Raw genomic sequence first — 14,544 nt, 5'->3', positions numbered from 1 at the left:
CTTTCAGATGCTGTGTGCGAATTGGGGATCCCCAGATGTGGATCTGTTCCCATCCCGGCTACACCGAAAGGTGGGAAGCTTCGTGGCAGGACCGCGCGATCCGTTGGCGGACGCCTCGGATGCGTTGGTGGCCCCTTGGCATCAGTATCGTCTGCTGTGCGCCTTTCCTCCGATTCAGTTGCTATCCCGGTTCCTTTGCAGATTGGCCTCGGAACCGCACATGGTGATTCTGGTGGCACCGGACTGGCCTCGCCGGTCCTGGTACGCCGACATTGTTCGCCTGGCAGTGGCACCTTGTGGCGCCTGCCTCTGCGGGAAGATCTCCTGTCTCAAGGTCCGATCTTCCATCCTGTTTTACAGTCGCTGGCTTTAACGGCCTGGCTGTTGAGACCCAGGTCTTGAAGGACAAGGGTCTATCCTCTGAGGTTATTCCTACCTTGATCAAGGCTAGGAAATCTTCCTCTGGTAAGATCTATTACCGTACCTGGAAGGCCTACTTCACCTGGTGTGAGTCCAGGGGGTTTTCCCCTCGTTCTTACTCGGGGTCGAGAATCTTGGCTTTCCTCCAGTCTGGAGTGGATCAGTGCCTGGCGCTGGCCACAATAAAGGGCCAGGTGTCAGCACTGGCGGTCCTTTTTCCAACGCCCTGTGGCGTCTCGTTCCTTGGTGCGCACATTCATTCAAGGTGTGCGACATTTGGCTCCTCCCAGGAAGGAGCCTTTACCTCCATGGGACCTGAACTTGGTCCTGTCCGCGTTGCAGCGGGCTCCCTTTGAATATATCAGGGAGATGTCGTTGCCTCTGCTGTCGAAGGAAGTTGCTTTTCTTGTGGCGATCACTTCGGCTCGCAGAGTGTCGGAGCTGGCGGCGTTGTCTTGCCGCTCCCCTTACTTGATAATTCACAGGGATAAGGTGGTTTTGTGACCACTCCCATCCTTCCTTCTCAAGGTGCTCCCGGATTATCACCTTAATGAGGACACTGTCCTGCCTTCGCTTTGTTCGAAGACAATACATCCAAAGGAGATTGCCTTGCATTCCTTGGATGTTGTCAGGGCGATCAGGGTTTACCTGTCGTCTACGGAGTCTTTTCGGAAGACGGATTCCCTCTTTGTCCTTCCTGAGGGACCTCGGAAGGGCATGGCTGCGTCCGCAGCGACTATTGCCAAGTGGATCAGACAGACCATTGAACAGGCTTACGCCTTGACGGAACGGGTTCTGCCCTTCCCTGTTAGGGCGCCCTCTACCAGGTTTTTGAGTACTTCCTGGACCTATTGGCATCGGGCCTCGGTGGCCCAGGTGTGCAAGGCGGCGACTTGGTCGTCGGTGCACACGTTTTTCCAAGTTCTACAAAGTAGACGTTCTGGCATCAGATAATGCTTCTTTTGGCCGCAAAGTTCTCAGTGCGGCTGTGCCATGATGGACCCTTGAGTTTTTTTCTCTGGGTCCCTGGCTGTTGGCATTGGCTTTCCTGGGCTGTTACTCCTGTTGAGCTTGTTTTTTTCTCTGTTGCCCAGTTGGTTCTTACAGTGCATGTAAGATTCCTTTCTCTGATGTGGGTACTGCGTTGCCTTTTCTACGGTTGCGTCTCCCACCCCTCATGTCTATACTGCTTTGGGACATCCCCATTGTGATGACTTAGAGGAGGCGGCGACTGTCGGAGGACGTAAGAGAAAACTGAATTTTTGTAAAATCTTACCGTAAAATTCCTTTCTCTGAGTCCTCCAACAGTCGCCGCCCCCACCCCTCTTTTGTGGTGTTCTTATTACCTACTGCTATGCTACCAAACTGAGTTGGGAGTGGTGATGCAGGGGGGGTATTGGCCAGATGGGACAGCCCCCGTGGGTGTGTATATGCTAATGCTTTTTGTCTTTTGACTAAGTCTATATGCCTAGCTGGTCCTACGGACAGGTGGACAATACCCCATTGTGATGACTTAGAGGAGGCGGCGACTGTCGGAGGACTCAGAGAAAGGAATTTTACGGTAAGATTTTACAAAAATTCCGTTTTTTTCAACAAGCCTGTTTTGTGAGATGTCAGTCATTCAACTGACCTCTCATGATTGGTAATTGTCATAGATGGATTAAAATTTGGCCAGCCCCTGCAGAACTGGCTGAAGCTTAATCTATCAGAAATTCCTCCATGTCTTTCTGTCACCCCTCTGAAGCAAATTGCAGGATGGTATAGCTGTTAGTGGAGTGAGGAAGTGCTACAGGCTCTGACATCATTGATCACACCCACTTGACCTCAGGAGATACCACCCACTAGAGCAGGAGGTTCCTCCCGGTATCTGCCCATGAGTACTTTGCTAGACCCGTGAAAGCTTATGTGCCACTTCACACGTTGTCTTTCTAAACACAGACAGATGGTACTGCTATCTTCTCCCTGATGTATGTCTCCTAAATTCCTTCTCCCTGTATTGAGGGATCAGGTTACAAGCTCAACGCTTCACCTGGATGGAGGAACAGGGGAGCAATGAGAGAGCAGGGTTCTCTATAGCAAAGCTGGATGTGTCAGTAAGAAAAACACTATAAGCTGGTGCTGTAAAGTTCTACAAATCCATTAGGTGAGTTATGTAAATAAAGAAATTGCAAACAGAGAGGGATGAGAGATAGAGAGAGAGCGCATACAGAGAGCGAGGGAGTGCGCATACAGAGAGCGAGGGAGTGCGCATACAGAGAGCGAGGGAGCACGCATACAGAGAGCGAGGGAGTGCGCATACAAAGAGCGAGGGAATGCGCATACAGAGAGCGAGGGAGTGCGCATACAGAGAGCGAGGGAGTGCGCATACAGAGAGCGAGGGTGTGCGCATACAGAGAGCGAGGGTGTGTGCATACAGAGAGCGAGGGAGTGCGCATACAGAGAGCGAGGGAGTGCGCATACAGAGAGCGAGGGAGTGTGCATACAGAGAGCGAGAGAGAGCGCGTACAAAGAGCGAGAGAGAGAGAGCTCGGATAGAGTACAGTGACAAGTTTGTTGCTCTCTTTTTTGTTGGATGGTTTTGCAGTAAAAGTCAAATCCATGTATGTACACCTTCCCCTGCCCTTTGCTCTCCCTGAGCTGAATCACAAGAACCATCACAGCTGGGTGCTTGCATAAAGAAAGAAGTTGAACAGTGGGTGGTAATAAAAAAAAAAAAAAAAAGGTAATATATTAATGAGGGAGGTGTGATCCAGAGTGGTCACACAGGCCCTATTTTCTGGTGCACTAAAGCATGGCATGATGGGAAATTAAGTTTTCTGGATATCACAGGAAGTTAGTGCTTACAAAAGTATTTTCAAAAAGTGTGAACGTGTTCAATTTCTAAGCTGGCATGGACAAAGTAAGTGTGAGATAAGAACATTGGGATTACTGGGTAGAAATTGTATTACAACACACTTCTATTACGGTAATTCTGACAGAAAAGGTGAACTTTTCCTTTACATTTTCATTCCTAAAACCCTTCGATTTCAGATAAACTGGAAAATGACTGGGTTGTTTTTCAATTTCTCACCCAACATGTAACATTGAGAAGCCCTCAGAAACTGGTTAGCATCTCACAAGTATCACCAGCCTGGCTGTAAACAGTACTCAAAATCTGCAGCTATTTGCTTCCTCTATTCTACATTTTTACAATAAAAATATAATTAGAATAATTAAAATTACAATAACGGTGTTAGTAACAGATTATGCAGTATTTCCAGCTTTTGGAATGTCGATGGGTATTGGTTTTAGAGTTACAGATGTCATAATGTTTCCAATACACACCCCTATTTGCAACTAGCAATATAATGATTGATTGTAAGCTCTACGAGCAGGGCCCTCTGATTCCTACTGTATTAAAGTGATTGTAAAGTCTCCTTTTTTTTTGTTTGTAAATAACAAACATGTTATACTTACCTGCTCTGTGCAATTGGTTTTGCACAGAGCAGACCGGATCCTCCTCTTCTCGGTTCCCTCTTCGGCTCTCCTGGCCCCTCCCTTCTGTTGAGTGCCCCCACAGCAAGCAGCTTGCTATGGGGGCACCCTAGCCGAGTCACAGCTCTCTGTGGCCATTCAGACATGGAGCCATGACTACGCTCCCCCCTCTCTCCTGATTGGCTGAATAGTTTTGATTTGATAGCAGCAGGAGCCAATCACGCTGCACTGCTGTCTCAGTCAATGAGGAGGGGAGTCCCAGGCAGCTTAGACACTCCTGCAACATCGCTGGATAAAGACAGGCCCAGGTAAGTATTAGGGAGGCTGAGGGGTCTACTGCACACAGATTTTTTTATTTTAATGCATAGAATGCACTAAGAGAAAAAAAAAACCTTCTGCCTTTACAATCCTTTTAAATTGTATTGTAATTTTACTGTCTGCCCTTATATTGTGAAAACTGGGTAAACTGATGGCGCAATATAAATCTTGTATAATAATAATAGTGCAATGCCTTGACCAGAGGTGTTCATTTACTAAAACTGGAGAGTGCAAAATTTGGTGCAGCTCTGCATAGAAACCAATCCGTTTCCTCGTTTTATTGTCAAAGCTTAATTGAACAAGCTAACGTTAGAAGCTGATTGGCTACCATGCAGAGCTGCACCATATTTTGTACTTTCCATTTTTAGTAAATCAACCCCAAAATGTAGAAAAAATGTTTGCACTTCACTGTTTATTCCTTTTTCTGTGCAGAACCCCATACATTAGGTGGAATTACGTAATCAAGAACTTTTCCCAGGTATTACATTTTAATTATGAATTGTTTGTCTATGAATGCTTTTGTATTGGGTTATGTAATAAGGATTACCGTGTGCTCTGCAAATAATGCAGGCCGCATCAAATCTCTCTTAAAACTCATAATCCCCCCCAGAAAAGATAACCTCCTTCAATAAACAGTAATCTGACTGTTCACACATGCAACCTACACTTGTATACATTTTAAAGCAGAAATAAACAACCAGTTGCTTAGGAGTCAAATGCAGGCTATTTCTATTTGTTAGTAATGATATGCAGGTATCCAGTTCAAATGCTACATTATCTTTACAATGGTATGAAAACTAAAATACATTATATTGGTAGCTGCATTCGTTTTCTTTTTTAGATTTTTATTCCTTTTTTTCACCTGTTGTTCCGGGCCAGTAAGTCTGTTATTTTTCATCTTTAACAAACCCAGCTGTCTAGCAAAAGTGGCAATTAAAGGGATAAGATAAACCATTTAATACTTACATGGGTGCTTTCAATGGCTAGCTTTTATTAATTTATGTAAATGTAATTACTGTTGCTGTAATGGCTTAAAAAGTGTTAGCAGGAAATCAGCTAATATGTCAAGTTCATCTAAATCTGCTAGAGCATCTGCTAGGACATCTAACACTCCCTTCTCCCCAGGCAGACATTGCTGCTGTCCATAGGTGTCTCCATTGCTCCTCCATCCAGAGTGGAGACACCCTATAACCGGAAGTGTGTTACTGGCTGGATTACCAGTTGACAATAAAGGAAAAAAGCCTAAACAAAATAATGCAGTCACCACATTTAAGGATTGGTATACTGCAATATACGAGGTGGCATCAAAAATTATTACAAGAAAGTACTTTTTTATCTACGTTTACACACTATCACCTTCAAAATAGTCCCCTTGCACAGCAATACAGTACTCCCAGCGTTCCTGACTTATTTTTAAAGCGTATCGAGCACCTTCTGCGATTCGCTGGATATCCGCAGTGGTGTCAAAACGGCAACCTTTGAGCTGGATCTTCAACTTTGGGAAGAGGGTGAAGTCCACATGAGCCAAATCTGGCGAGTAGGGTGGGTGCGGAAGGGAGATCATGTTGTTTCCAGCAAGACAAATGGTGGATAGTTAGGTCACTAATGGAAACATTTAATGGAATGCCCACATCCCTGAATTGGCACAAAACAAAGCTAAAAACCCTCTGGTGGGACCACACTGAGAATTAAATTTGTATAAAATCAAAATGTTACTGGTACAGACATGAATGAGAAAAACACAATTGACATATTAAAGTCATAGTGACTATATTGAAGAAAGACCCTGTTGGGACTAAATTGTCCCTACTGGATTGCAGAGACCCAACGTGTTTCAATGTAATTCTATTATGGTATCTTCTTCAGGGGTCATTAAACACAGAGCCAGAGAGGGTATCTGGAGTGAAAATGGATATATTAAACAGAACAACTGTTTTAAAAAATAGCAGCAGTATCAAAAATATGACAGGTAAAAAAGTAACCTAAAGATCACAAGGTCTGGCTTAGTCTTGGAGTGATGTTGGAGTGATAGAAGTCCCAATAGGTGATGGCTGACCCAGAGTAGATTACTGGATATTTCTGCAGAAGATCTGCCCTTTGTGTGGTATAAATCATCCACTGTCTGTATATAGAAGACAGACAGTGATACAGAGACATAGAATCAAAGAGTCTATCATTCGAGATTGATCAGAAATGAGCACATTGTAAATCTAATAGGTACCTTGGTCTGGGTCATTCATCATGTGGGAGCTCCTTTTTTTTTTCGGCTGACGGGTCTCACTAATTTTGAGACCTCAGCCCTTAAATACACTCCAACCTAGTGGCTAATTAGCGCTGTGATGGAGGATAGCTGTGGCTGTCAGAGTCCCCCTGGGTGAGAGGTGCACGCCAGAGCCTCTCAGAGACTCCGCGCATGCCCCGTCGGGATCGAATGTGTGGCCACGCCCCACGGGGTTATGACCAGCGTCATCCCAGAGAGCAACAGCGTTGCAGCACTCTCTAACTTGCATCCCATTTCCCTTCACAGACCCCCTTCTTTGCACCTCAGTCCATATCATAGCCCCCCTTTCTTGCACCTTACTCTCCTTTACAGCCCCCCTTACTTGCAGATAGAAGGCAGAAGGCATGGCATGTCCAGACAGAGGGCCGGACATGCTTTTCATATTAACAGGCAGGGGATTGTCTGCTTGCATCCTAGCAATAAATCACTGGCTTGTTAACTTGAAAAGGATGCCCCGCTCTCTGTCTGTAAATACTGTGCCTTCTGCATGCTACGGATAAATTCTGTGGCAGCGGCAGGAGAAGGAAACTGTCTTTAAGGAGAGGATTTATACCCAGGCTGCTAAGTGGCGGAGCCGCGGTCCGGGTAGAATTGCTTTGCGGTCCGCTTTTGGCCCGCGGTCTGCCATTTAGTGATGCCTGTTCTATGGGATTAAGGGCAGGAGACTGGCTAGGCCACTCCATGACTTTATGACCTTAATGTGCTTTCATTGTCATGCTGGAAGACCCATCCACGACCTGTCTTCAGTGTTCTGGCCGAGGGAAGAAGGTTCTCATACTAGATTTTCTAATACATGGCCCCGCCCATTGCCCCTCAATGCGGCAAAGTCGGGCTGAAACTCTTGTTCAGTGTATTTTTTTTTGGAACAGCTTGGTCCAAATGAAATTAAACCTGGAGATCAGCTTTAAAGGCCAAGTTCTGCTTTATAAAAAAAATAACAAATGCACATATTTTTGCAGGGAAGAAATGTGTTTTTATTATTTTTTTCACAGGAACCTGCAAGGTGTTGCACTCAGTGGATCAATTGTTGTTTCAGGGGTGGAATGTCAGGCTTCTGCAGACATTTCCTTCAGTTCTCTGCCTGTACTTCTCTACAGGCTGTCAGTTTCAAAACTGTAAGGCGTGTCAATGGATTACAAGATTGCCGATCAATGCCCTCATAGTCCATTGAGGACTAGAAGTCTATCTGCCGCTGTGAAAAGCAGGATTTGTAGTTCATTAAGGCCCCTTTCACACAGGTGGACCGTTCAGATCCGCCTGTCCGTTTTTTGGTGGATCTGAACGGTCCCCCCATGCATCTCTATGGGGGGATCGGATGTCAGTGGAGACATGTCCGCTGACATCCGATCCGTCAAATCTGGATGGATGGAAACCCTATTTTCCATCTGTTCAGCGGAGCGGATCGGATGGGATTGGATGAGAACAGACCGACGGTCTGTTCCCATCCGATTTCCCCCATAGAGATGCATGGAGAACTGACAGCTGTGTCTCCGCGCACAGCGCGGAGACACAGCTGTCATCCTCCTGCTCAGCGGGGGATTGGCGGCTCGATCCCCTGCTGAGAAAAACGGAATCCGTCCGACGGACGGATAGTGTGAAAGGGGCCTAATTCTGTGAATGGATAATGAGGTTGTGACAGCACCTGTGAGGGAAAGGAAGACTCATCCACTGTCACAGGGGGAAGGGAATCAGGGGGAGAGGGGGGGCAGGAGCTGGAACATGTTACACTCTAAATATGGGTGTATCATGCTCCAAACATGAACTTGTCCTTTTAAGCAAGTCCTCGTTTGCCTCTGTAGCCATAGGCATTGCGAAGAAGTTATTCTTCTATAGGCACTAAAATCCCAGATATTTTCTATGGAGAGCAGACTCTGGGCACCCTGAAAGCTCTGTAATTAAACTCACTGCAAGTGTTTCTAAACTGTTGGAAACCAACTTCTAGGGCCCATTGACAAGTGAGGAGGGGCCGGACAGGATGTAGATAGCTGTGCGGCGATCTTACCAGGAAGTGGGAGCGGGTACCTGTCAAAGCCAGGTACTCCCCGCCACTAAAAAAAGTACCAAATGCGGCAGTGGACGGTGCAAACAAGCGGAGCTTCCCCTTTTGGGTGGAGCTCCGTTTTAAGCTGTAATCAGAAGAGCATTAGGAGTTCTTCTAGGTCATGCCTCAAATGTTTCCAAAGCCTGCAGGTTACTGAAACACTATCTAGCCAAAAATTGAAGTCACCAATTTTCAATATTTAAGCTGCCTTTAATTAAGACATGCCTATTACTAATTGTCTATACTAGGACAGTATCAGGAAACCCAAAACTGTTTACAAATGTGTGTTTATATTGTTATTATTTTTAACAACAATTAAGTTTTGTTATATTTATCTAATACTCTTTTTTTGCCATTGATATAGTTCCTAGGCTGCCTGTTTTTCGGATACTACGTCTTGGTCACCCTGTGTATTCCAGTGTTTACCAACATGAGCAAACAGCCATTCAGTGTAAAGACTTTGGTGTTATCCATTTTCCATGCTACACTACCAGGTGAGAAGAATCTTTGTTGCCCTCTAATTGTTTAGTGCCTTGAATCAGGTGAATATTAGTGGGGGTGGACAACCAATTTGACATCCCATATGGCATAGGGCCTACTGGCAAGGAATGAAGATGCCTTGCCTTTCTTCTATAACTGTGCCTTCTTTGTGCACTGATTTGGCAGTGCGAAAAGTACTGCCACCGAGCACACAGTGCTATCTGATTAGAAAGTGGAGGTTGGCAGAATTTTAAGTACCTCATTCCCTTCTGTTCAGGATTCCTTTTTTTTTTTTTCTTTTCTAGATCTAAATAGGTTAGATTTATCAGAATTTTTACTCTTTTCTAGAGTATAGTGTAATTGTTGTGTTTTTACAGGTACCTTTGTGCTGCTGCTGTCATTCTTCGCATTCTTGCACTGCTGGCTGAATGCTTTCTCAGAGATGCTCCGCTTTGCAGACCGCATGTTTTACAAGGTGACATCACTTCACCATTTATTCTGTAATTAAGTCTAATATGTGATATGTGCTTAATATTATTTATTTATTTATTTCAGGTTCTTATATAACGCTGTCAATTTACGCAGCGCTTTACATATACATTGCACATTCACGTCAGTCCCTGCCCTCAAGGAGCTTACAATCTAAGGTCCCTAACTCACATTCATACATACATAGTAGGGCAATTTTTTTATTTTTTTTACACAGGGTCCAATTAACCTACCAGCATATTTTTAGTTTTAGTTTTGAGTTTTAGTTTTGAGCATCATTATATATTCTCATATTTTATGTATAGCTATTCTTCTTTTTTCACATATGTATATTCTTCCTTTGTTTTCACATACATATTGTTGTGACAATATAACCTTCTTTTTTTTTTTTTTGTGTTGGTTATTCCTGCATTTAATATTGGGAGGTTTTGTCCCTCCATAACAGAGCCATTATGTCTTTCTTTTGGCCTGTGTTTTGATCTTCATTATAATCCTTGGCCATTGCCTTTTTTAGGATGGCTACCGTTAATATAGTAGGTCCCATACATGTGTTTGACCTTTTTTCAAGATGACGCTGGACAAGAAGTGATGTTCTCAACTTATCCTGACCCGGTTATAAATTTCCCATGCACCTTTGCATTACCTATGGACTTGAGCTATATAAATCACTGCTCTTTTATGCCTGTAAATCGTTTCATACTCCTGATGATGCGTGTGTGTGTGTGTGTGTGTGTGTGCGAAACAGCTGTAGAGGTTTATTACTATAAAAAGCCTGAGGTCCTGGCCGCTCTGTTTCAGATTGGCAGTGCTTCATGTAAGTGCAAGCTTACTATTTCACACATGATGTTTTGCATTTGAGGTCCTGCCACCATTATCCCTGGTTGGATTGGCGTTTTTTTTTTTTTGTAATTGCTATAGGCAATACTGTTTTATATGTTTGTTTTTATGCTGATTCATAAATACTGCACCATGGGATGATTTCTTCTTTGTCATTGGTGACTTATTACTACGGATGGGATATGCTGAGCTGTTTTTACCCTGAGAAATAAAACTTCCTGGTCATGATAAATGCACTTGGATACATTCGGAAGAGGGTCCTGTGATTCGGATAGAGGGTATAAGTGCGAGCTAATGAGGACTGCATACCTCTGATGACCTGCATCTTATCATATGCGATTTTTGCTGTTCTTTTCATTAGTGTGTTTTTCTAACATTGGTGGGGGGTCGCACTCCAAAGACCCCAAAAAAATGCCCAAAAAAAAACGCCTGCTGCAAAAACACACCTGGACGTTTTTGTAGCTGGCGTTTTTTGTGCATTTTTTGGGCCTCTTTGGAGGCAGGCATAACATCTGAACTTCTGTGTAGGGGTATATATACACACACACACATGTATGTATATATACACGTACACACATATAGGTGTGAAAATAGCAGAAACCTATGCTTGCGCTAATGAAATAATTAACTCCCATATGGCTTCTCTGCTATAACACCTATATGTGTGTATGTGTATAAATACATATAAGCGTGTGTGTATATATACCCCTATACAGAAGTTCAGATGTTTTGCCTGCCTCCAAAGACCCCAAAAAAATGCCCAAAAAAAACGCCTGCAATAACATACCTGGGCGTTTTTTTTTTTTGGCGCAGGCGTTTTTTTGGGCATATTTTGTGGGTCTTTGGAGGCAGGCAAAACATCTGAAATTCTGTATTGGGGTATATATACACACACACACTTATATGTATTTATACACATACACACATATAGGTGTGATAGCAGAGAAGCCATATGAGTGTTAATTATTTCATTAGCGCAAGCATAGTGTTCTGCTACTTTCACACCTATATATGTGTATGTGTATATATACATACATGTGTGTGTGTATATATACCCCTACACAGAAGTTCTGATGTTATACCTGCCTCCAAAGACGCCCAAAAAATGCCCAAAAAAACGCCAGCTACAAAAAACGCCCAGGTGTGTTTTTGCAGCGGTGTTTTTTTGGGGCATTTTTTTGGGGTCTTTGAAGGCAGGCAAAACATCTGAAATTCTGTATAGGGGTATATATACACACACACTCATATGTATTTATACACATACACACATATATAGGTGTGATAGCAGAGAAGCCATATGGGTGTTAATTATTTCATTAGCGCAAGCATAGTGTTCTGCTACTTTCACACCTATATATGTGTATGTGTATATATACATACATGTGTGTGTGTGTGTATATATACCCCTACACAGAAGTTCTGATGTTATGCCTGCCTCCAATAACCCCCAAAAATGCCCAAAAAAACGCTTGCTACAAAACCGGCAAGGTGTGAAAATAACGGAGCCATATCCCTGTTCTATATTAATTCTAATACAAACAAACTTTTTTTCTGGTTCTGGACATGCTACAGAGCTGAAACTTCACAGGTACACTTTTTAGACCCCCCCAGACACTAAATCCAAAGAAATCTTTTTTTTTTTTTCAATAATTTTTTCAATAATTGTCTCTCTATCAAAAATGACAATTTTTAAGAACTTTTTTTTGTGTGATTAATAGTCCCTGGGGCATGACCCAGAACCCTAGGCACTTTTTAGGGGCATTTATTGGGTTTTAGGGCTTCAAAATGGTGTTTTTTGATTACCGAAGTTCGGGTCCCATTGATTTCAATGGGGTTCTGAAATCCGGGCCGAACGTTCGGGTGTTCTGGTCGAACCGAACTTTTGAAAAGTTCGATCATCCCTACTCCTTAGAATCTTTGTATCAGGATGCTAGACTCATATGCATCACACAAACAGAGAAGGACTCCATGGTGAAGTATGTCAAGTTAAAGCAGTTTATTAAAAGAATAACACTTACAGTGTAGTAGAATCAGATAGACGATAGTGACAAACAGCCAAAGTCTCGGGGAATGCCGCTTCCGCGTTCCGGCACTTGCGTTCCACCCGGAGCCCGGAAATGACGTAGCACGTAATGTAATGTGATCAGACGTTCCAAAGCGTTTTGTCAGCGCGCAGCTGACATTCTCAAGGGTCATATGATTACATTCGCGTCATGGAGATTTATATACAGGACGGTCTCACTGGACAACCAATCCGCCTCAACTAATTTGCATTAGTCCGCCTACCAAAAGCGGCGCCATCTTTTAGGCACCGGTTACATTTAAACCAATAAAGTTTTCCATTCATTGTGGATCATTTGGATAAATTTGGTTTCAGAAGGGTTGGGGCTTAACACTAATTAGTCTTCTCACTTATATTTAGACTTTATCTATTTTTTCACCTTCCAGGAACACTGAAGTCCCTCCAGGGTCTAAGGCAGCATAGCCTCAATACTATATAAAAAAAATGTATACTATCCATTTCTAGCTGCCTTTATGATACTCTAGGTGACTCTATTACAGTTTAAACTGTTTGGTAAAATCCGGGCCCATTTACTCATAATTATCCTGTATTTTAGGTGTATCACTACTATTGTTTTTCATTTCACCTCTTTTCTCTATCTACCTTTTACCTACTTTATGACAACATGTTTAGCTTGTTTTAGTATGGTCTGGTGTCTGCGTTCTCTAAAATAGCAGTATAGCTGGGTACTATCGCCAATGTCAAAGATTTCTCTGTGAATTTTTGTGTTTGAGCACTCCTGGAGTCTGGTGTGTCGGGGGGGCTGAGGTATTTGGGAAGGTCAAGACCAGCAACAGAGGACCCATCTTAACTAGCTGCTCCTTTGGGGTAACGCTATATATATATATATATATATATATATATATATATATATATATACATACATTTTCTAACCTTTGAGGTTTATTTTTCTGGCTGATTGTTGTCGCTATGTTGTAAGTAGGGATGGGCTTGATGTTCGAGTCAAACGTAAGTTTGACTCGAACATGAGCTGTTTGTGTGTTCGTCGAACACATGAATAAATGGGGCACTCGGTGGGAAGTTTGCCAACAGATGAGAGCCCCATAATGCACTGCGCTGGTTCAGTGAATAAATTACTAATTATTTGCCAAAGCATGCATCTGACCTGTATGCTTTGGCCAATCACAGCACAATGTCCTGTCAGAGCAATGTTTGGCCAAAGGCAGGGTGCCTTTAGCCAATCATGGCTCAGGGGTTAAGTCCACGCCCCACACTATATAAAGCTGTTGCTTACACGGCAGCCATGTATAGTGTGTTATAATAGAGGTTAGGCAGGCAGTTAGTGGACTCTGAGTTGAGTTAGATTAGTGCAGTCAGTGTAGTTTACAGGCATACTCCACTTTTATAATGTATGGATATGTTTTAGTCCTGGTTCCCCTCTCAGTGCTCCCCAAGTTTTGTGTCCTTGTCGCTTATAGTTTGTAAGCAGTGCCATGTCAAGCTGACCAAGATTTCCCATAGACGCCAATGTTAAAGACAGGAGAAGTGCCATGCCAAGCTTACCAATATTTCCCATAGAGGCCTATAAGCACTAAAACCTGAAAATTGGTCTGGGGGTGAAAGTGCCCTGCATTTAATTGGTTAAGGGGAACCCTATGACAGAATTAAGAAAAAACAAAACAAAACGGCATAGGGGTTCCCCCTAAAATCTATACCAGGTCCTTTGTGTCTGGTATAGATTTTAAGGGGAACTCCATGACAAAATTAAAAAAAAAAAGTGTGGGGTCCCCCCCAAAATCCATACCTGGCCCTTTGGGTCTGGTATAGATTTTAAGGGGACCGTGTGCCTGTATTCTATAGTCTGTTTAGCCTGAGGCAAGGCAAGGTGCAGGCTGTGATTGGTCGCGGGACGTGGTGGCTAAGCAAACTACCCAATACAGGCATGCTGTATTTTCGCAAAGTGTCCTGTACCCTTTGAATGTCCAGCCAAACAATACAAGCTGAACACGCTAACACAGATCAAATTCTTTGTTTTGTGTGGTCAGTTTAGAACAAGGAAGAACGGTGACTGGCAAGATCAACCAGGTACTTAAGAGGGAAGAATTACATGAAAATGATTTTTTAAAAAAACACATGTGAACATACACAAAGAAAAAAAAAATATTCAGGGTAACCTGTACT

The 14,544-nt window shown here is 43.3% G+C and overlaps 1 protein-coding gene across 1 annotated transcript in view; it reads left to right on the top strand.

Moving 5' to 3' along the window:
* Positions 1 to 14,544, top strand: part of LOC309546727 (sterol O-acyltransferase 2-like) — a gene marked incomplete at its 5' end in the record, with an annotated part of 178,357 nt that overhangs the window by 158,423 nt on the left and 5,390 nt on the right. The window contains 3 exons of the mRNA XM_082246428.1: positions 4,645 to 4,690; positions 8,899 to 9,028; positions 9,392 to 9,489. Coding sequence (XP_082102554.1) covers positions 4,645 to 4,690; positions 8,899 to 9,028; positions 9,392 to 9,489 — 274 coding nt within the window. The remainder of the gene's footprint in view (positions 1 to 4,644; positions 4,691 to 8,898; positions 9,029 to 9,391; positions 9,490 to 14,544) is intronic.

Source organism: Pelophylax lessonae (assembly GCF_965119305.1).
Source record: "Pelophylax lessonae genome assembly, chromosome: 2".
NCBI classification, from domain to species: Eukaryota; Metazoa; Chordata; class Amphibia; order Anura; family Ranidae; genus Pelophylax; species Pelophylax lessonae.
The sequence above is the reverse complement of the archived record's forward strand: the minus strand, read 5'-3'. Positions and strand labels throughout refer to the sequence as shown.